At 33.1% G+C, this 23910-nt stretch overlaps 1 protein-coding gene across 1 annotated transcript in view; it reads right to left on the minus strand.

Annotated features, from left to right (window-relative positions):
• The window catches only part of LOC132700864 (uncharacterized), a 37641-nt gene that overhangs the window by 10306 nt on the left and 3425 nt on the right, over positions 1-23910 (minus strand). Inside the window, exons 3-10 of the mRNA XM_060668436.1 lie at positions 22529-22677; positions 11468-11716; positions 6980-7204; positions 6761-6926; positions 6542-6680; positions 3449-3503; positions 2465-2576; positions 1537-1685 (exon numbers count right to left, since the gene is read on the minus strand). Coding sequence (XP_060524419.1) covers positions 1537-1685; positions 2465-2576; positions 3449-3503; positions 6542-6680; positions 6761-6926; positions 6980-7204; positions 11468-11716; positions 22529-22677 — 1244 coding nt within the window. The remainder of the gene's footprint in view (positions 1-1536; positions 1686-2464; positions 2577-3448; positions 3504-6541; positions 6681-6760; positions 6927-6979; positions 7205-11467; positions 11717-22528; positions 22678-23910) is intronic.

Below are 23910 nucleotides of genomic sequence, written 5' to 3' on the forward strand. Positions count from 1 at the left end.
AACCTATACGAACCACTGTTTTCAACAAATAATAGGAAAAAAAATAAAATTTTGTAAGCTATAAATTACACCTCATATAAATTATAAAAAAATACATACTTTTATAAAAATATTCATTTTTATATATATTTTCTTAATTTTGCAAATAATAGTGACGTTTTTATGCTGCTCAATTGTTTTTTTTTGTTTGGTCGCCACCATACTTTCACAATGTAAAAAACCTTTTGTTGCTAATTTTAAAAAAAGTATAACTTTTTACAATATATTTATAAATTTTAAAAATGGGATATTTTCTTGGAAAAAAATGTGCTTTTAACTATAAATAAAACGCACAAATTTACGTACAACACTTTATTCATGTAATGACTCTATTAGTTATTATTTCTTTAAAAACGAAATCAGATATGTATTATGCAATAGGTGTAAGTTCCTTACTTATCCAAAAAAATGAACTTTTTTTTTGCTGGGTTTATAAAGACAGAGAAAAATTATCACCGTCCGTCCACCCACTTATCAAAATTTTAATATTATCTCTTTCGCATTTATTAATTTATCTTTTTCTTAAAATTCAGATTTCCATGATACTCAACCCGAAACTTAATTCTATACTTACCTATATTTGTCATTAATATTATTATTGTACAGGTTGGCTTTTATTTGCAGTTTATGTATATTTTTCTCAAGCGTTTGTCAAACAAATAAATACGGACGTTGTGTGCTCACCATAAAGTCACCGCAACCACTCGAGATAACGTTGCAAAGGGAAAATATAAAAAATTGAAAACTTCGGCTGAACTGCGGCAGCGAATGTGGAAATTAAATTCTATTAAAAATATTGTGCCCCGCGGAGGTGTAAGAAGTTCCTCAATTTCCTTGCGAACGTAGGCGGAGCGGATTTTACAAAATGGTTAATTTTAATGAAAAAGAGAAAAATGTTTTTTTTCTTTTTTGCTCGCAAAAAAATACTGTAGGTTGTTGATCGTTACTTTCAAAATTAAAAAAGAGCTACATGGTTCCGACTGTAGTGTACGCTAATGGGCAACAACAAGAAGATAAAAGTACGTTTGGACAATAATGTTCACAATTTTAATTGAATCCTACGGAATTTATTTTTTATATGCGATGGAATCAGTCTATTGTGGTACTCTATAATTTCTATTTTTATGTGCCTCAAATTGGTTTATTGCGTTTCTCTATTTATTACTTCGTTTTCCATTCATTTTGCCTTCTTGATTGTTAATTTCACATATAATTTATAATTTTATATAATTATTTACATATATGTATTTTATATAAAAATGTTTGTAGTTTCATTATTTTTTTTCTTCTAAATAGTTACTTTTTCAAATTTTCCTGCCCCTTGCTCCAATTGGGTGAAATTTTAACAGTTGGCACTTAAAAAAAATTCTTTAGATACCATATTGCCAAAATTTTTCTTGAAATAATATTATAGCCAAATTTGATTGGATTTTTTAATTCTGCGGCTCCTTTTCGATACGTCCTTAATAATTTCATAATCAACGTGGTATTACTTACCATTTTTCACCGACTGTCCGTCGTCATTTTCGTGAGATTCCAAATATCCGTGAAAGAAAATAATTGTTTCTAAGGAAAAATCTATATTGGATCTGGTCAATGATTCGTCGTCATCCAGGAATATAATCTGCGATATTTTCGGATTTTTCCTAAAACGAGAGTGATAAAAAAACTGTTTTTCATCTTATGCTATTCTTACAAGAAATATACCATATTAATTTCAGAGAGTTATAAGGGGTAAAACTTATTGTAAGCATAAGATTACAAAAAAAAGATGGAGCTAATATCTGTTAATATTTTGTTAATGATAAGATATGAAATGCTTGTAAGTGACTCTTCGCATATATCTCCAAATACCTTTTTCCAGATGAACAAAATCCTATAAGAACAACAAATAATAGAAAACATTTAAAAATTTTAAGACTTATAAATTATAAAAAAAATACATACTTTTATAAAAACACTAATTTTTATATATTTTTTCTGAATATTGCAAATAATAGTGACGTTGCCATCCAGGAATATAATCCGCGATATTTTCGAATTTTTCCTAAAACGAGAGTGATAAAAACCTGTATTTCATCTTATGTTATGTAAAAATTAAGCATAACATTATTAAAAAAAGGATGGAGCAAATATCTGTAAATATTTTTTAATGGTGAGATATATTGGCACTAAATCAGTTTCTCGTCAGAATTAATAAATGACATTCACGCAGACAAACATTGCTCGAGTGACTGAATGTGCAATACTTCGAATTATCATTTTCTTGGTGAAAGGTGTGTGCCAAAAACCACTAAATAAATTACTATTAGAACTAAATATCGTAGACACACGATCCGCGGTAATTTGCAATAGACACTAAATTTACGTTTCGAATCTACCTATCTATCAAATCCAATAATTTTTAAATCTGAAACACACTTACCTGGTGTATAAATGAAAAATTGTGTCCCTTAATGGGTCAAACTCGGGACATATTCTTTTATTGACCGACCACAATTGCAAGGTCATGTTCTGGAATCTAATTGACGGAGGTCCTTAAAATGAAACCAAGTGTCAGATTCAAGAATATTTAACCAAATTGATCTATTGATTTTTAACTTTCTTGTTTATAAAATTCAAAATGTGGTAAAAATTTGCCAAAGAAGCCTATTATGCTTAAGCTAAGTTCATTAAAGTTAAGCTAAGATACAAATTCAAACTGAAATCGCTAGTATATAATGTAATTTTCAATGTCAACTACTACTCTATACTTACTAAAGTGAGATGCGCACCATTTTTGAGCAAACAACACAATGAACGGTAAGAAAACATTTTTAAAGGATTTTCATCGCACTTTTTTTTTTTTAAGTTATTTTTAGTTTCCAAGTTTTTTTAAAGAGAAATGATATAAGTGATCTTGAATAAGGACTATTTTTACCCCCAAAGTTAAATTTGTAATTTATAATTATAATAATACAATATTTGTAATGTTTTTCAAATTTAACAAAGAACCTTGAATAATTATTTAAGGCATTTCAGGATGAGTTTAATTTAGATATTATTTCGTGTAATTTTGAATTTGAACAGCTCTCCTACATTTAACTAGACCTATTCGATTCGATTGCGATTTTGAAAAGGATATTCGTGCAAATTTCCCAAGAATATTTTTTCTGAATTATTGTCAATGTCAACATTTTTATTTAAGTTTTAATAAGTCATAAGATTTTTAAATTAAATACCTAAAATTATTTTGGTCCAAAGTAAAATTTATTAAACTTTTGTGACCACTACCAACAAAAGCAATTGTTCAGTTTGATTCCCGAAAAATTCAACTAAACGTGCATTTTTGTTTGCCCGGTTTTCGATCGAAGGTGAAGAAGAGAAGCCGAAACACGCCGAAATAAAATAAAAAACACTCACTACTTACCCGGCATATTGGCCAAGAAACAAAACAAGGAAAGGCCGGTAGCCATGTCTCGTCGCTATGGATAATAATAAAAATTTCGTTTTTGCATTGACTTATAACAATTTTATTGAATGCGTTAACAAACCGATCAGCGGCAAACCGATGTGAATTTCAACACCCGATTTCAAGCCTACCCGAACATGCCTAAAAGATATTTTACGGTCATTTAATGGGTGCACGTGCCACGAGATTAATAGTCGACGGCCAATTATCATGCAAAACGACTTTTTGTTTCTAAAAATTGCCACTGTCCAGCACACAAACCAGTACGTTAAAGTTCGACCACATTTTACTAATGTTTTGGTGGTGCAATTAAAATTTCATTCTTGCAGTATATTATATTAGATGGTTTTGAAACGACTGCTAGCGGGGGCAATAAAAAAGTATAAATACATCACTTTACAGCCAATTTCATTGTAATGGAGGCTCTCCAGTTGAAAGTACTTATGACCGAGTGACAATCAATAATCAACTTTAATCGAATCAAAGAAGAACGTAAATACAAGAAATTTCGACTATGACGACAAATACTTGGATGTTCTACAATGGATGTTCTGAAACAAGAGAAGCTTATCTAAGCTGCAGCCTCACTAGTGGGTAGTGAACGACTTCAAGTATCATTGAATTGAATCTTACCAATTACATAATTGGTACAGTCCTAATAAAAGTAACCAATTTACATGTACATGTTACATGGTAATTAGAATAATCACAAACCTCAAATATGCTAGCGGGGTCAATAAAAAAGTGTAGATACTTCACTTTACAGCCAATTTCATTGTAATGGAGGCTCTCCAGTTAAAAGTACTTATGACCAAGTGACAATCAATAATCAAATTTAATCGAATCGAAGAAGAACGTAAATACAAGAAATTTCGACTATGAAGACAAACACTTGGATGTTCTACAGTGGATATTCTGAAACAAGTGTGTAGTAAACGAATTCAAGTATCATTGAGTCGAATCTTACCAATTACAAAAATGGTACCATCAGAATAAAAGTAACCAATTTACATGTACATGTTACATGGTAATTAGAATAATCACAAACCTCATATATGAATGAATAAAGTTAACCCCTACAAAATACGGAATAGGGACAACCTCTGACCTGACTTCTTCCTTCTTCCTTCTTTCTACTCCATCAATTTTTTTAATAAACTTAGGCCTGAGACAAAACAACGCCCAATAAACAGGTTCCAAAACTTAGTCAAACATTCGACTCCCCCTTTCGATGATAAGTTTCTGTGATAATCTTCGTTCAGCTTTAATGTATGTCCAGATACCCACAGAGCGCGTTATGTTTTATGTTTTATGTATATTGTATTTTCTCTATATTATATAAATCAAATGAAGAGGAATTCCAATTTCAAAAGACCTAAAACAAAGAGTAGTAAATGCATTTATGGAAGGTACCGATCAAGCTGATATTTCAAGACAGTTTATGTTACCGCGGTACAGCGTATCTAGAATAATTTCATCGTATAATGACAGAGGACACTTAGAAACAACGGTTTTGACTGACAGGCGCATTAAAAGAATTGCTCAACAAGATCCTTGGAAGTCCGCACCTCGAATAGTTGCCGAAATTCCAGAAATTACGGTTGGTATACGAACTGTGCAAAGAAGATTAGTAGCAAAAATTGATAATTTAAGCACCAAATTTAGTAGGTATGCGCTTGGTTTTGGAAAGTAACTAAACGTATACTTTCCATTACCGTACTTATTAAGCCGTATCGGCATTTTTTGGTTAATTGGAAAAACCAAATTAGGTATAATGTAATTACTACTGTCACACATTATCTGCAAAACTTTTAAACCCCCTGCGTAATAGCTAGCTAGAGACCGATAATAATATTGGGCAACGCGGACTATTAAGAAATTTATCAACGGTTTAAAATGGCGACAACAATGAAGTGTAGTTAATGAATAAACTGAGTTTAATGTTTTCCATCGACAATGCGTAGAAATGCACAGGAAGACTGACTGAAAATACTAGGTATAAATAAAAAGCATAATTACTGTGATGATATTTAATTATGTCATTTAATTTTCTTGGTTTGAATGGTAAATTTTATCTACATATACATATCGAGGTACATTGCAATAATTGTTCAAGAAAAAAGCAATTTTCTGTACAAGGTATATCATAAATATTTTACATAACTTTTCTCTTAATTATTTACAGGACAGAAATAAATACTCTTACTCTAAGACTAGACGGAATTTTCTAAGGGACCACGTGGCTACTGGATCGGACGAAATAAATACTTAAATTTACAAATTCACGGCTATTTAAAAGAAAACATCAAGTTTTTGAATACGGTGACTGCGCGTTGGTTGTCAAAAAGAAGTTGCCCCTAGCCCTAAAAAGAAAATCAAATAATAATAACAATAGGATTAATAAGATACAAAATTTCTTTCGAAAAAAAGCTGCAAAACAATTGAGGAAAGACCTAGGCTAAGCTCTAGCGAACTAAATCAAGTAATTAAAATTAAAAATAACGAATAATTGTTAGCAACAGGACATGCAAAAAAAACCTTATAATTTAACTGTTTAGTTTGTAACTCGAGCGGATTTACGCAGTACAACTATGTAATAAAATTTTAATGTATTCTCTATAATCTATATTTTAAATCACATTCATCATCATTCATCTCTAATGTATTCATTTTTTTCAATTTTTATTTTAAAACGGTTATTCGTTTCACCAGGCTGGGATATTTTAATAGCATCTTGCCACGTTTGACAAATTAGAACTAAAAAGTTACCAGCAACATATATTATTAAAATGATTTGTAATGCACAAAAAACTACATGGTACTGGAAGAAAAATGTGGCTACCCCTCACACCTGGAGCAACTTTATTTTCAAAACAAGCAACAGTAAAGGTGACAGACAGTACGACAGCTCATGGCAAATGATAAATCCGGCAGGTTATGATATCAGCAAAGGCACACAGAAATTCCGTCTACCGCACGAAGTAAAAACCTTGCCATTGAAATGACGAAAAATCAGGCAATTGTCACGACCAGATCATATTAAAAACAAGCAAATTCGTCAGAGTAGCAAAGGGTTCCACTGGCAGGAAGGAAAAGAAGCAGACCGCCGCCATATAAGGTGACACGCGGCGATGATAAACCGTTGTCTGAATAATGGAGACTGGTTTCTTTTTGTTTGTGGGATATTGTTCTACAAAATATTGTTTTCGAATGTAAAAATAATCTGGATTACGCCAAATTGTTGTTTTTAAAATGATTTTACGATTTTACCTAGTATCTACGTACAGCCCCATCTGGGTGACGAAACTCGTATCCTCATTACACACTCCTTTTTCGTAGTCCCCCCAGCTATCGCAATTGACGGCCCCGTAAAACGCATTTGGATCTACTATAGACTCCGCAAAGTACTGGTATGACTTCCAATGACTACAGAAGGCTACAACAAACCAATTAATACGGAAAAGTGAACGGGTTTCCGAATCGAGTCACCATATTCCAACACGGCGTCTGGATTTCGTCGTTTGACTTCTTTCAGGTTGCAACCAGGTTGAGGGGCGAGACCTCTGTTGGGCCAAAAATCAGCGTGACCTATTTGACTGGGATAACCGAATATTCCGGCGTCGGTGTGGATGACGTCGACGAACTCGGCGTCGTCGGCGTCTAATTTTAAACTGTTTGGCCATTTGGTGAAGAGTGGACCGGCAGGGTCCATACCTTCGATGGTAAAACAAAAATAGCGGTCTTAATTATCTTATTTTTAATATCGATTTAACTAAATTTACAACCTTATTCATTAAATGTTTTAATTCTTAGTGTGTAACACGTGTTAGAGGGGTTACCTCAGGGAAGCATCTTGTATCCTTAATTATATTTAATTTATACATGGAATGTATATGAATGTTCAGTGAGCAAGGTTGCTGTTTTGTAGTGATATTGGAAGTACGTTTAAAAATTTAAACATTCAGAAAATTGCATTTTCAAATGGATCATTTAGTAAATACATATTAAACCAAAATGCTCTACGGCATGTTTATATAGCGTAAAATTTTTAATTATGTATACTTTACCAATTTCAGATTCGGCCTATGACTGTAACATAAAACTAGTAAAAATTCAAAAGCATATTTTGAAAATTATCTTTGAAAATCATACAAATTTCTCAAGAACGTTATTGTTCCGGGAAGTCCCAGTTTTGACATAATTGTACAGGGTGGCCCGTTTAAGAGGGGCCTATATCTTATCTCGAAACCTACGGAGGTTACAATTTTTTTTTATTTTTCTAATCGTCACTTGTTATATACAGGGTGGTAAAACAAACATACATTTAGACACATTTCATTGCATTTTTGGATAGTCCTATCAAAGACAAATTGAACGTTATCTATGACTAGGGATCTGTGATGCACCGTTTCGAACTTATTAGCGATCATTGTTGATCATCATTGTAGGGTCGGTTATTAACATTTTAAACCTTTTTCCGTCCATTGTTTTTACAAAAATAATACTTTTCTTTAGGCAATGATCAAATTTAAAATATTTTCTTAAATTACGCGGTGTTGTCGCGTTTCGCAAAATGATACTTTTCTCAATTTTCTTAAATGTGCCACCCTGTATATTATTGGATTTTTAATTATATAACATAGTACGTGTTGCTGACTTAACGTTTTCGCTTAATTTGCAATTATTTTCCAATAATACATAAATTCTTGAACCTTGAAGATAAAAATGGAAAAAAGCTTTTAAAAAATATTAAATATTCATATGAAAGACACAAATATAAAATTGATGATATTATTAATTTTGACCTTTTTGATATAATCATCGCAGTAGCTTTGAAAATCATAGTAGGTCTTTGTTGTGGTAATATTACTATTTTTTCGACAGGTATCATAGTATTATAATATTTTACGCGTATGTGATCGGACTTCGACTATTTTCTATTTATTTCATTAAGTTGAATTTTTGTTGAGTCTATTTTCTATAATGTATACGAAGGGAGTTGACCTATTAGGATGTTACATCGGCAATAACAAAACAATATAGAGCCAAATTTCCCTATATACGATTGCCAAAAAAGAAAAAATGTTTGTGAAAATATACCAACAGTGTTTTGGTGAAAAAAAGTAGGAGCCGAACGGTTTTGGTCGAAAATATGCAGCTAGATATTCTTCTGAAAATACTCCAGAGACCTCTACCCGCCTTGCCGTTCCAGATGTAGACGTAAGACGAACCACACTTCAAACATATATTTTTACAAAATTTCTAGATTCCTCCAACTTCGGTTTTTGCTGAAACCGACACAGAAGGAATTCAGAAAATTTGTAGAAAGTATTACAGTAGCCTGTGGAAGTTTCTTTTTACAAAAACTACAAGAAGCAAGTTTTAAACTAAGACTGCCATATAATGATGGATAGGCATTTTTTACATAACATATTTGAAGGTCAAAAAATAAAAAAATGTGTTTTTGAAGTAAACAAGCAGGGACGAAGCTCTGTGAAACAAAATTTAACATACGTACGATATTTAAACTTATTAAGAAACGAAATTCGGCCACCTATACATAACGATATTCCCCAGAGAGCATCCAAATTTAATTTGGCGGCAAGATGGCGCTCCTTACCACCGAAGTGCTGCAAGTATTCGTTTTTTAAACGAGAGTGGATTGGACACAAAATCTCCTGGCCAGCGAGGAGTCCGGATTTGATCCCGATGGACTTTTTTTCTGAGAGGCACATTGAAAGATATGGTTTACAAAGATAAACTGTCAACAATTTTGGAAGTGCAGCAAGGAGTTCGTGAGGCAATACACGATCTGAATGTAACGAATTACGTCACAATTTACCATTAGAAATAGCATGTACTACTTGTATTCTGAAAACGGCGGAAATAAGTAGAAATAAGTAATTTGCGAAATGTGGCAACATTGTGCAATGCCTAATATTATGTTTTGAATATGACTTCTTAACAATGCTCTAAAACGGTTGTGAACAAGTTGATAAGGAGCTAATTCCCAGTTTCATATCTTAATAATTTAAATCTTATACCGAACCATTTAACCCAAAACGGTAAATCAGAGACCAGTACTATGTCATATAATCGAAATTGATATTAAAGTGGAAAAGTAAGAAAATTGAGAAAAGTATCATTTTGCGAAACGTGTCAACACCGCGAATTTTAAGAAAATTTTTTAAATTGCCTAAAGAAGAACATTAAAATAAATAAAAATAATAAGCAACCCTACAATGATGCTTTAACCATGACCTGAATTCTGAAGATGATCGCTAATAAGTTCGAAACGGTGCATCACAGACCCATACTCATATATATCCAAAAATGCAATAAAATGTAACTCGGTTTTGCCACCCTGTACATAAAGAAGTGACGATTAGGAAAATTTACAAAATTAAGCTCATTTTAATAGAAACAACTTTTGTATTTAAATTTTTTTTGTAACCCCCGTAGGTTTCGAGATAAGAGTTGTTATTAAGGGGTCGAAAAATGGTTCTTCCAAATTCGTTCACCCGCAAACCTCCAACGAACTAAACGGAAAACGCCGAAAGTTGAAAGCTTTACGGTTGTATAAAAACAGTGTATAAATAATTCAGCCATAATCCGACCACTCTAGAAGATCAAAAATACCTTCCCGCACCCATTAGCGGATTATATTTTTTATACCGAAGGTCCCATTCTCGGAACTTTAATTCTCATCATGTTACCGAAAAAAAACTCTATAAGCAGATTACTGGTGATGTTCGCTTTCAACTTCCCGAATCTATTAATGGGCAATGTTGCCATTACGTTATATTGCAAAATGCATCTTTAAAACATTTATCCAGAGACAAATATTTCTAGATATTCTCTACAGGTATTTGTATATATATTCTGTTGTTTGTAAGAAAAGAGGAATAAGATAAACAGATAACTATTTGGATTTGATATTGCAAATACCTGCAGATCTTCAATGAATGGTTTTGACAAAATGTCGATGACGTTTATTCTGCAAAGCATTCTGACTTTTAAAACTTCATCTTAGAAAGCACACTTATAAGGACAGTATGGCCTTTTTTATGGAGCATTTTTTATTTAATAACAATAAGGAAAGTCTAACGCCAAAACCTGTCCTCATATTCAAATTTTGAAATTTATTGGCAGGTAACTAGTTATGAAACAATTAAAGATTTTATCAGGCGAGCTAAAAATATTTGTAGACAAACTGGGTGGTAGTTCCTTATATCACTTTCAACTGCAACTTTTCAAAATGCATATTTATTAATATCTTTGGTGTTTTTATATAAATTTTCTAAACATACTCCAAGAATTAGAAAAAAATGGCGGATTTGTGTAAACGGAGGGCGGGGGGGAGGCACACCATAGCAATAACTGTTAGGGTACATAAAAGCATACGCTGCAATTTATCTAATTATAAACAGTTCGAATGGAAACACCATGTATTAGAGATCACTGTTCTGATCGTGAATTGTTCGCAAAGCGTTAAAAATTTAAAGGATTTAGGCAAAAGTAAAAAAAACTGGCTCTCACTATTTCAGAAACCTTTTCGATAATGTAGTTCTGTTTAAAATATCGTCAAAAATATGTTTCTATTTTGAAAAGGTGTTTTTAATATTGGTTCATTAAAATGTTGTGGTAAATTTCTGATATTTTTTAAAACAAAAAAAATATTGCTGTGTGTTGTGATAAAATGCTGCGCCCTCAGAACCTAACGCGTCCTTTCGATTAAAAAATATCCTAAAAAATAGGTTCTCAAAAGCAGCCACAGCGTATCGAGTATCGTGTTTCCCATCCGCATAACATTGAAATTAAAACGACCATCAAACAATCTTCAACTCCCCCTCTCCAATAACTTAACGCAAATTCCATTTCTATGAAATTTCCCGCGTTCCAAGGAACCTCAACTTTATATCTTCGCCCGCAACTTCCTGCGCACAACGTATCAACCGATATCAAATGTTCCTTTACCGGTTATGCGGCGTATCCTGCCACTCTTTACATTCTGTCCGCACACCCCTGCCATCTGTGCTCCCAAACTTAACCCCGTCAAATGCAAACTGGGCAAATAGAGGCCTCTCGATACGAGGTAATCGATGAACTTGGCAGTGTACTCCCCCACGATTCGAGTATTTTGAGCGGCTGTCAAATACCACGGGCCCGCTTCCAGCCTGGGAGCGTTCAGCAGGAGTATGTTGTGGTCGCCCCGTCTCGTGTAAGCTAAAATTAATTGAACGATTTCAAAAGTTTAGACGTAAATAAACTACTCCCACCTTGCAAGGCCGTTTAAAATTAATGTGCAATAAAATTAACCCCGATGTACTTATTTGTGTACTCAGATTTTTTTATATTAGATTTTTTTTTAATAAAAAGAAATCGCTTAATAAAAAGTATGGGATTTTTTTTAAATGTTTTCTCACACGGATGTTTATTCAAATTGAACACAATAATATATTACATGAAACATGAAAAATAAGTAAATAAAAAAAAACTTGAAAAGCTCTAAATAAAATGAATCTTGAGAAATAGAAAAACACAAATAAAACATAACATTATCATTGTAACTACCATTATCGTTAAATAAATTTATACACAATATAAAAAAATACATCTTCAGCAGTCACCAATGTGTAGTCCAGGCCTACGGGTGCAAGTATTACAGATCGAACATAACGCACAGTCTTTTTTCTTCCCCTCATTTTGACCTAAAATATGTAATTTACCATTTGGCAGCTCTTTTGAATCTGCCACAAGTTTTGGACCCTTGCTTGTCTTGTCATCTCGTCAACCAATTCCCGAACAAACTTCAGATGTGTCATTGGTTTTTGTTTTGACCGCGTTATGAAATTTTATATAATAAATATACATTGACACTGAACATTTCGAGTCCCCAGAAAAATAACTGCAGCCACCATTTTATAAAATTCCCCGGGAAGTAGTATAACGCTGAACAAGAGTGTGCGCGATCGACACCTCCCATAAATTTATTGTAATTGACTTGGCTTATTTACAACTTGTAAGTTACCTCCTCGCACTGTTGTGTTGATAAGCTGTATTCCTGAAATATCCGACGAAGTAAGAGTGGTGATGACCCTTTTATCTTTCCACTCCAATAACATAAAATTACCTGATCTGCATGCGAATGTATTATCTTCCGTAAATGTTGGTTTTTTGATAGAATCAGGTATAAATTTGCGGTTGATTTGAATAGGGCCTGTCAAATGAACATTTAGTTTTAACAATTCTTCTGTAAGTGGCAAGCTCCTATAGTATCTATCGGTGTAAAAATGATATTCTCTACATCCTGGATTATCATCTAATAATTTTTGACAAAGATGTAACAATGTCCTTGTGCTTACATCTAAATCAGGTCTCACTAATTCTTTCGGTGTCAAACTTCCGTAGTACGGCAAAATTGAAAAAACTTGTCAGGTGTTAGCACCCGCCATTACATTAATATTGATTGTGATTAAAATATTGTGGTGAATTGCTGCCAATTTAAAAAAAAAACATTGCTAGTATATTATGTGTGATGTCAAACATTCACTCTAACACGTGTCGTATTGTGATAAAATGCTGCACTATCAGAAAACCACATCAATTTGTTCCCGAATTAAATTGAGATCATGGTGAAAAATTTCGTAAGCTAGGATTGTAAGTAAAATTTGATTTTACCCTGAAATCCAACCACAGATTGATTGATTGAGTTTGGTCATTTGGATCGTTTTCATGCAATTCAAAATTTGTAAAAATATTCTCTTCTAAATATGCTACTACAAAAGGGTATTTTGGCATTAAACTGTTGTGACCAATCCTCTTGGATAATAGTTAAGGTTATCGTAGCCGTATTTAAGACAACCCCAATAAATGCGGTAAACTCTTCTACAGCAGTTGTTGTTTGTTCCACTATCCTAATTATTAGTCCCTCCGTACAAGTATCAAAAATTTGTTTTGCTACCATTTTATCCCCAGAAGTAAATAGAATCCTGTTTGATACCTGATCGAGGCATATGACGTCCTGCCATGGACCACAATTACCAGATTGTGTTATACTCTCGTTTTTTTCCCTGCTGCTTGAATTTGATGGTAAAGGTATAGCTCTCTGTCTTGTAGTAACTATAATGTCACTACCACTGCTAGAGTCACTTTCGTCACTAATATTATCACTATCCAATCTATCATTTTCAGAGACGTCAATATAAAATCCATCGTCACTACTTTGCAATTCATTTTCAATTTCATGTTGTAAAAAGTTCTTAGACATTTCAAAAAATACAACGCACTTTACCCAATGGTGTTAGTTATAAAATTGACTATTATTCAAAATGCAAAAATGGTGCACATGTGAAATGACATGGTTGAAATAAATACATCAATAGATATAAAATAAACATCTTACGATGGCACGTATAAAATAAATATTATGTTATCTTTTATTTTTACAAAAACATGTCCTCAACTAAGGTTCAAGAAAACAATTTAGAAAAATCATAAATGAGTTTAAGGGGTGACAGACCGGCCATATAAGTTAAACGTATTGTGGCGACTAACGGCTACGGCCAACCAAAATTAACTAATAAGTTCTATAAGCAAAAAAAATTGTCCTTTTACAGTCACAATCCCTAGCTGTAGCTGTAGCCGTGGCTTGCTGTACTGATATTTGTAGCTTTGTGATTTTTATTCTGAAGATGTTGACATTTAGTATTAGGAATTGTTGTACTTTTTACAATTTACATATGATTACGATATTTACTATTTTATAGAACCCAATGGTTATAATATGGCATACAAGGTTCACAATTTGCAAAGTTCAGTGGCTGCAACAGCGAAGGTTCACATCCGTTATTAGTACATAATAAAAAATTATCGATAACAAGGTAGACCCGATCGATCTACAGCTATTTACTCCACCTTTTGAATATGTGATTTTTTGTTGTAGTGTCTCTATATATTTGGTCTGTACTTGTTATTGTAAGCTCTTTTTTATTTGACAATTCCTATACAAATTGTTAAAACATTTTTCTGTATCGAAAATAAAAGTATTATTATGATTATTATTATTATTAAATTTGAAATATTTATTTATGTATTTATCTTCAAATATTTAAAATCCGTTGTTCCAATCTCTATAAGGTTTTTTATAACATGTTAATTGAGTCTATGGAAAATACAATTTGCCCTGAATTTGTTATAAAAAAAATTTATCGCCCATAACGTTGCTCCTTAAATACATAGAACATTCTGTCAAAAAAAAACTTTGCACCAAACTGTCCATTTCAATAAGGAGGCTTATTACAGAGGTGTTAAGATTACTCGGTACTTTCGTATCATTTTATAATAAAGTTTAAAGTTATACGATACAACACGTACCTCTTGAACTTAGGTCAAAAATAAACAAAACGGGACGTCCACTTTAATTTAGATTTTCCATTTCATCACTATTAATTTAATTGTACCTATTAATTTGTCCAATCAGTCTTTATTTTACTTTGTCATTATCTTGGTAAATCTACAATCCAAAAAATCTCCTGGACTTGACGGGATTTGGGCGGAACCACTTAAAAAGATAATAGATTTTATTGTGAAACCTCTAATTCATATTTTAAATAACTGATATTCCCAAAAATTTTAAAAAAGGCTATAGTTCGACCATTGTATAAATCTAGCGACAAAACAAACCCTACAAATTATGGGCCAATCTCCTTGCTCTCAAACTTCGCCAAAATTTTTGAAAAAATATTAAAAAATAGGATTTTTAGTTATCTCGAAAAATTTCAAATTGTACACCACAATCAATTTGGGTTCCAGAACAATAAATCCACCCAAAATGCCATTACTACACTGACAGGAAAAATCTGTAAATCATTAGATATAAATCTTGAATCACTCTGTATTTATTTAAATATTAAGAAAGCAATTGATAACGTAAATCACAAGAAGTTGATTGATATTTTGGAGGGTATAGGAGTTAGGGGAGTAGCCTTAAAATTAATGTCAAATTGTCCCAGTGACCGAACGCAATGTATCATCCAGGATGGTGTGCCTAGTTCTGAAAGAAAGGTCGAATATAGAGTTCCACAGGGAACTGTATAGGGCCAAATTTTCTTTGTTTTGTATATTAACGATATGTTTCGTGTAAACTCAAATGGGAATATTTTGAGTTGTTTCAGATGATACCGCGATTTTTTATACCGATGCGTCATGGGCTGTGCTCAGCGTCGAAAACGATTTAAAATTGTTGTGATTCAGGTACCTTGCCAAATTTCACAAAACTTCAAATCGAGACTAAACTGAATGAGTTTATCGATTGAGTTTCCTGGGATTATGTTAAATACCTCGGTATCTACATGGACAAACACATGATCCTGAATTGAGATCCCTTCTTCCAATATTCAAGAATGCCAGGGAATTTTGTGATATAAAACACCTAAAAATGATGTATAGTGTGCATTGGTTGAATCACATCTCACATACGGTCTTTTGAGGTGAGGTGGTGACTAATAACTACTACAGCAAAATTGAAATTACCCAATAGTGGATAATAAACCACTGATTTATGCTACCGAAGAACTCTATCAAATCTTAGATTTAAGACAATTATTTTTTATCAAAATTAGGAATTATTATTACAAATGCAAAAACAGCTTACTCCGAGTAACAAAAATTATTGCCGTGGTACTTGAAGTGATTCAACAAACGAGATTTTATATCCACCAAGCATAGTTTATATTATTATATAGTTTGTTCGGATTTTTGCAAGTCTTTTATACACCACACACTTAAAACTTAAAATTTTATATATTTATTTTTTGATTTATGTATGTTGTTCAGCCTATTAACAAATATTCATTTGCTAATATTTCGTGAGTTTATTGCCTGCTTATTTACTATTTATGTATCTTTACTAATTTAATGTCCTTTTGAGTGTGCTATTTGTAAATAAACTATTATTATTATTGTTATTAAATTTTACGAAAAAATGTTATCCTAAGTAAAATATTAAAAAGCAAGACCCAGGAAAAAAAATTAATTCAGCAAATAAAAAATACATAAATAAGTAATATATGTGCATAATTAAGTCTGATGATTATGATTATTTATTATTATAATCATTGGTTTATTTTAAATGGTAGATTGTTAATTAAAATTACATAGCAGCAAAAACGTTGCAAGTCAATGATCGAATAGCTTGTTGACATAATATTCCGAGTGTCACCGACAGGATTGGCAGAGTATTGAAAAGACACGACATCAAAACAATCTTTAAGCCTACAAAGAAGATCCAGCAGAGCATCAGGTCAGCGAAGGACAAGAGGGACTCACTTTCAGCTGCAGGAGTCTACTGCATTCCGTGTTCATCCGGAAAGGTCTACATCGGAACTACCAAGATATCAATGGGAACGAGACTTAAGGAGCATAAAGCAAGCTGCAGGCTAGGACAGACAGAGAAGTCTGCAGTAGCGGAACACGCACTGGGCAGCGGGGAACACAGGATACACTTTGAGAGCTGTAAGTTACTAGCATCGGTCAACGAGTATCACAACAGACTAGTCAGGGAAGCCATTGAGATACAAAAACACCCACACAATTTCAACAGAAAGGAGGAGACCCTTAGACTCAACCAAATCTGGAACCCGATCCTTAGGAACGCCCGAGCAGTACCGATCGATACCCCGAGACCAACCGAAGCGGAACAAGCCCCGCCCACCACCAATCGGCATAAATACAACCTGCGCAGGAGAAATCGTCAGTCTGCGTCCAACATCGGAGATGGAAGGACTTCTGAAGAAGCTCGCCACTCGTGCTAGCGAAACGTTAGGAAGTAATTCCAACCGACGACGGCCTTTAAACCCGAATCAAGATAATAGCTTATCAACGGGCCGCGAAAGCCTTAACCAATTTATCAATGGATGTAATTGATAGCAACCACCGAATAATTCACTTGGTCATTGCTTTCTTGTTCCTGATTGATATTTAGGATATTTTTGCAAAACCAAAACAAAATAACAAAGAAAGTTCCATGGGAGCACGGGAGAAGGTTAACGAAAATGGCCACCCATGTAAGCGGCCTCTCGCAATAAAAAATGTACGCACGTTATAATCACTGGTATAACCAACAGATTAATTACAGGGACTGCGAAACGCACAACTCAATTACTATGAAATGCGAAACGCGTATAGGCACACGGTGCATAATACAAGGCCCGGCTATCGGTACAATGTAATTGCTCCTGGATATGCGACTTGGAAGGTCGGCAAACCCAAACGTGAGGGGGCGGCGACATCGATTGCTTCCAATTAAAAATTACGAAACGAACGGCATGAAAATTAATCGGGAAAAAAGATCAGGGCGACGGTATGATACGTATAAGACCTGGGGAGCGTAAAAATGCGGTTTCAACCGCTGACGCTGGAAGTACACGGGATACGAGCGCGGACCAAGTAATCGGAAATTAATTAAGGCTCTAATTAAAACGCCCCCGTTTTTGTTACTGACACGGGGGTGGGTGTGCGGATCGGCGGCCCGCGTGTTTGTGTATATGCGTTTGATTAATGAAAATTAATTCAAATGTTTATTAATTGATCAAGAATGGTTATAACATATTAAAATTCCCATTAAGGAATGTGTTTAATTAAAACGCCGCGTTTTGTTAACAAAGTTTTTTTCTGTACTGGAGGGTGTATCGGGTTATAGAAATTTAAAATCAGCAAAACGGTCCATAAAAGCAAAAGGAAAATTTTTTGAGATACGCGCCCTTTAGCTTTAGTTTATATTTGTGGAACGGTAAAAGATATTATATTTAAACTCAGCTAAAAGGGATCTTCTTAACTTAACTATTAACGAGCACTCGAGACACCATATTAAAATTTTCATATAAAGAATGGTACTCTGCTTTTTTCAAGATGAAATTAAAAATTTGTTGGCAATTATTGATAATTTCTCTTTTGGCGTATATCACAGGGCCAATTTCGTTAATAATAACATCACTACTATTCTAGCAACTCCCGATAACTGTTTTGCTTATATTGTATAATAAGTATTCATCAACTTAATGTTCACTGAAGAAAAGTAATGGTAGGGATATACAAGGGACACTTGAAAGGTTTCCGACGTCACCCTGAAGATGGCGGCACTAGTTGCTAAAAACTAGTGACCGTAGTAGTGCACCTCTTGATAGTTTTACTTACCAAAGTTTCAGCCATTTTGAACTCGTGGTTTCTATTTGAGAGTTTTCGTGAAAAAGGAAAACATCGAGTATAGAGCTGTTATAAAATATTTGTTTTTGAAACGCAATACTAGCAAATTAAATTTGAGTTAGACGCTGTGTATGGAGAATTTGGGGCACCTGAATTTAAACGTTTGGGACTTCTAAAAACTCGAACTACCGACGATAATATTGCTAAAGTTCATCAAATGGTGTTAAAAGACCGTCCAATGAAAGACAGCGGAGGTTATGAAAATGTCCGAAGAACGTGTTTGTCATATTTTAAATCAAGATTTAGGCATGATAAAGCTATCCGCGGGTTGGGTTCCACCTTTACTCACGTTATAACAAAATCGTATTCGAATGAACGATACTAAAGCTTTGTTAACGCAGTTTCTTCGCACTAAATCCGAGTTTTGGCGCCGAATAATTAGTGTAGATGAAACATGGATACACCATTATACGCCCGAATCAAAAATACAGTAGATTGCGAAGGGTGAACCGACTCCGAAAAAAGGAAAAACTGTTTTTTCAGCTGGGAAACTGATGGCAACTGGCCATGGAGACATCTTAATCGGTTACCGTCAAAAAGAAGAACCTTTACAGGAGCATGCTACAGATCAAGTATTTGCAAAAAAATCTTGTTTCACCAAGACAACGCGCCAGCCCCAAATGACTTCATTTTGTTCCTTCATGCGAATACTGCGCTCGGAGGACCAAGATTTTCGTCAAATGAGGGAGGCAATCACTTTTATGAACAATTATTTTGCGGAGAAAAACGCTGGGTACTTGTTACTTTTTGGTACCTTTTAGAGTTACAAGGAAACAATGTTGACTTGTATGATTGTCAGGTCGGAAACTTTTCAAGTGGCACTTGTACAATGGGGTCACATAAATGTGCAACATTTGCTATTTTTTTTAATAAATTCTTCTAATGAAGAGAGAGAATGAGAAACTCTAGTGTATAATGCCTTTATTTCAGAAAATTTAGTCATTCAGCATGTCTTTTAAGCATTATTTTCCTTACAATGCTTAACAATTGATGAGTTTTAGTTAAGTTCTGAAGAAGCAACAGGATGATGATGATAAAGTTTAGCAGCAAAAGATTTGGAAATTGTATCGCAGTAGGCTGTGAAAATTTGTTTGAAACATTTATTTTCCTTTTTTAACGAAGAATTCAAAATGAAAAAATTTTCCTTTAGACGTGTGTAAAAAAAACTGAACAAATTGTCAAAAGAAAATTCCTATCTGGACAGGGTGTGACCCTTTTTAGTTAATAAACTTCCTCTAACGTATCTTTTTTAAATGATTGTTTTGGAAACTCAATTTTAAGATCCGTGATAGAAAAATTCATGAGTAATAAAATCAGGTTCTAAATGAAAATAATATCACACAATCATATCATATTAAAATTTGTACGATACCAACGTCGTTACATCCCGTTATATGAAAAAAGTTCATGAAAAATCAGATCAATTGCTGGGGGGAAATAATATCATCGCAACTCATCATGACTTTAAGGAAAATCATTCTCCAAATCATGCCGTATTAAAACTTCTATACCATACTAATAACTTTTTGGGGAACATAACAACATAACAATTTATTGAGTAATGGCCAAACTATATGAGTGCCATAGCTGAGGAAGTATAATTTTTGAACTACCCAAAACTATCATTACCTCCGTGTATACACAAAATTAAAGAAAAGTTTATGAAAAATCATATCACTTTATAGGGAAAATAATATCATCCTTGCCAGTCAGCAAGACTTTAGGCAAAATCACTCAACAACCCTTACCATACTATTGAATTTTTCTGAAGGATTCAGCAATAGTTTTTTAGCATATTAGTGCCACAAATTTACCCAATATCGTTACCTGCAAAATTAAAAATTACACTGCACAAAATGATAGAAAAGTTATTGAAAAATCAGATAAGTTTCATTTAACAACTTATGTCGCATTAGCAAAAATTGTTTGAATAAAGCGAAACTGAAAAAAAAATTGTGGCGGATTACTTTTTCTCCAAAAACGCGAGATGATGACCAAGATGATATCTAAGCTGAATGTTGAGTTCAAGATATTTTTAGCGTTTGATAAATATGAATAAAAGTCGATAGTTGTTTTCTTATTATTATAATGGCGCTTCAATAAACTGATACACCCTGTTTCATTGCAGCGTAACGTGATGCAATACGGTATAGGTCAGTGATAAAGCAAAAAACGTTTGCGGTTTGGGCAACTGGAACTGTGCGCGCTGTACTTCGTTTCGTTGCAAAACAAAACGCTGAATTTCTATGTCAAGTGCAGTCAATGTCGCCGCCTAGGTGCATTTAACTTTCACTACTGGGCATGCACCTCGGGTGTAACCGCTGACGGTACACAAGTCGATGAACCGTAGTCGTACATGTTGTCTAAGACACGTTTGTTGATCGCTCATGGCGATTGTTTCGCTTTCAAAATAGCAACAAACAGAAAAGCAAGAAGGGGTGGGGTTTTTAGCAACTTGGAAAACACGGGGGCCAGGTCGTGGTGTTTTTAGAAATCTGTAATCATTTCCTAATTAAAATGTGTATAGGGTCACATTCTATTATATTCCAATAAAAATAGTATTTTGTCTTTTCCTTGCCTGAACCAAACAGTTGTAAGTAATGTTAATACTGATGGCATATCTAAAAACGAATCTGTTTATAGTATTATATCCACTATGTAGATATTATGTCCAAACCAAATGTAAGATTAAATAGTGTGATACTATTTAATAAGTTTATTTGTAGAAGAGCTTTAAGAGTTGAATGAAAACTTATTTTTCAATACAGAAATGTATTGATTTGAAGTGTTTCTTTGCTGAATTCTTTTTGTAAAGTAGTAAAGTTATTTTGTAAAGTTTCTAAGTATTAATTAAAAATTTAAAATTTTAAGAAGGTCAATTTTTCGTCGTGTATTTTGACAACTTCTTTTGTTTATTTACTAAAGTCTTCAAACTTCCAAAAAGTAAAAAATAAAGTTTGGCACTATTATTACGTATTATGGGAAAAATCATTTTTAAAACTGAAACCAATACGTAAAAATTGCTATTGTTTTAAAAATGTTAAAAATATTTTTAAAATTTCTTTTCAATATTTTTTTTGTTTTTTTCTCGCAAATCATTATTGATACTTAAACATACAGAAAAATTGCGATTGTTTCAAACATTGATAAATTTTAAAAATATTTTTTGTAATGGAAGTTCCTGATACTGAATTAGCACCGTTCATTTATTTATTGTTTTAATTTAAACCCTTTTATGAACTTGATACTTTCTATGACATTTTCGTTTTCATTGACATTATATGCAACGAATCCTAATTTGGAAAAATTCTCCAGTTCAATTTTTCATGCAAATTAATTACGGGCTGGGGTTGGGCTTGTAATTGTATATCCTTAATAAGAAGTGGTCTAGAAATGAGTCTGAAAACTTGTGTTTTAAGTATTATGTATGTTAATGCTTATTTGTTCTTTCATGACAACGTTCCAGAAAGTCTTTGCAGTCTCGATTTAAATTTACCTACAATGAGATAATACCGATATATTTTTTTTATTTTTCCGTTGTACCCAATTGCTTGTTTCTTCGAACTTCATTGCATTTCTTTTTGTATCATTTGTATCAATTTTAACAAGAACTAAAGTGTAACCAAATTTGGTCACCCTATACTGCTCATTACGTGTTTCAAATTGACTTTCTTTCAAATGAAACAAACACTTACCATTCATTAATATTCATTATTAGTCATTGTTATTCATTATTATTAATATAATCCGCACCTGGTACTGAACGATAATTACCTGTACGTATAAAAAGTGCGGGTTGAGCTGTGGAAGACTCGAAAAATGCATGAAAAAAAAACACCGTCGGCTCCGAGAAATTGAAATGCGAATTTGCTAGCGCTTGGTCGTCGTCGATCCTCAGAAGCGTCGGTTCTATGGGGTTGTGCCTGAAAATATGGAATGTTCGAGTTCTTTCGCCTGTAATCGTTTAGCCAACAATTATTCCAGCTATTTTGATTGCGGCTCTCTTCATAATGTTATAATTTTTAAGTGCTTTTGTTGTTATATTTTCTTTTATTTTACAACATAAGATTAATAAATTATAGCGGCGTTATATTAAAAAATGTTCTAAAAATACCATTTTATCGTAAGTAGCTATTACGCTCAAAAAATCCTAAACAATTGCATAAAGCAAATAGACGCGTGTTGATTGGTCAGATAGAAATTCAATACAAAGCCAAACCTCAAAAAGTAAAATTACGAAGCTACAGTAAACTATCATTTTTAAGTATTTGCTCCAAAATTTAAAACTTGCATATACGAATCAAAAAATTATAAGAGAATATAATATAAACTGATTAAAAGTAGGGTCAAAAATGGAGGCCCTTACCGTTAACCGAGACAGAATAGAAAGGAAAAAGAGAAGGTTCCTATTGGGAGTGGGCAATTCCTAATCTGGATTTATTAAAATATAGTAGAATCTTACACGCTGAAGAAATTATTTTGAAGGAAGGAACCAAGGGAATGATTAATTCTGCTGACAATTCTTCGTTTTCAAATGTAAATTTTAGAAAATATAATTATAATTTATTATCATGAGCCAATATCTTACGTAATGGATAAAAAAAATTCATTCAAAAATATTAATTAGTGATATATCTATGACGTTATCCCCACCACCTGCGCCTTGTGGGACGTTTTTGGCATTCATATTTATTTCCAAATCCATCCGAGTCTAAAAAAGGCAAATAATCTGCAGATCTCAAATGTTGCGAGGGAGGAAATAAACTTCTTTAAAAATACTGTCCAAAATATTGGTAAACTCAACCTAAAGAAAACCTTTGTTAGAAGATGTAACGTAAAGAAAAACTTGATAGTGAAAAAATGTGTTGTATGTAGTGTTTGCTCTATTCTTTAACATTAATATTTCATTATACTCTCATAATTCAAGCGCCCCTATAACAGCTTAAGAGGTATGGCATCAACGAAAATTAAAAATGCTATATTAATTTCTCTATTGCTTCTTGCTAAGCCCGGTCCTTGTTGCTCGTTTAAAATAATATTTCATCAAATTACATATAAATACGGTCAAAGCAACAGTCGCGGGTAATTACGGTGTCCTGGCGATATTTATATGCGTTAATTTGAAATCGTATATCGGCGGACAAAATAAGCAATAA

The sequence above is a fragment of the Cylas formicarius genome, unplaced genomic scaffold (assembly GCF_029955315.1).
Source record: "Cylas formicarius isolate icCylForm1 unplaced genomic scaffold, icCylForm1.1 PGA_scaffold_4__25_contigs__length_36172078, whole genome shotgun sequence".
NCBI lineage: Eukaryota > Metazoa > Arthropoda > Insecta > Coleoptera > Brentidae > Cylas > Cylas formicarius.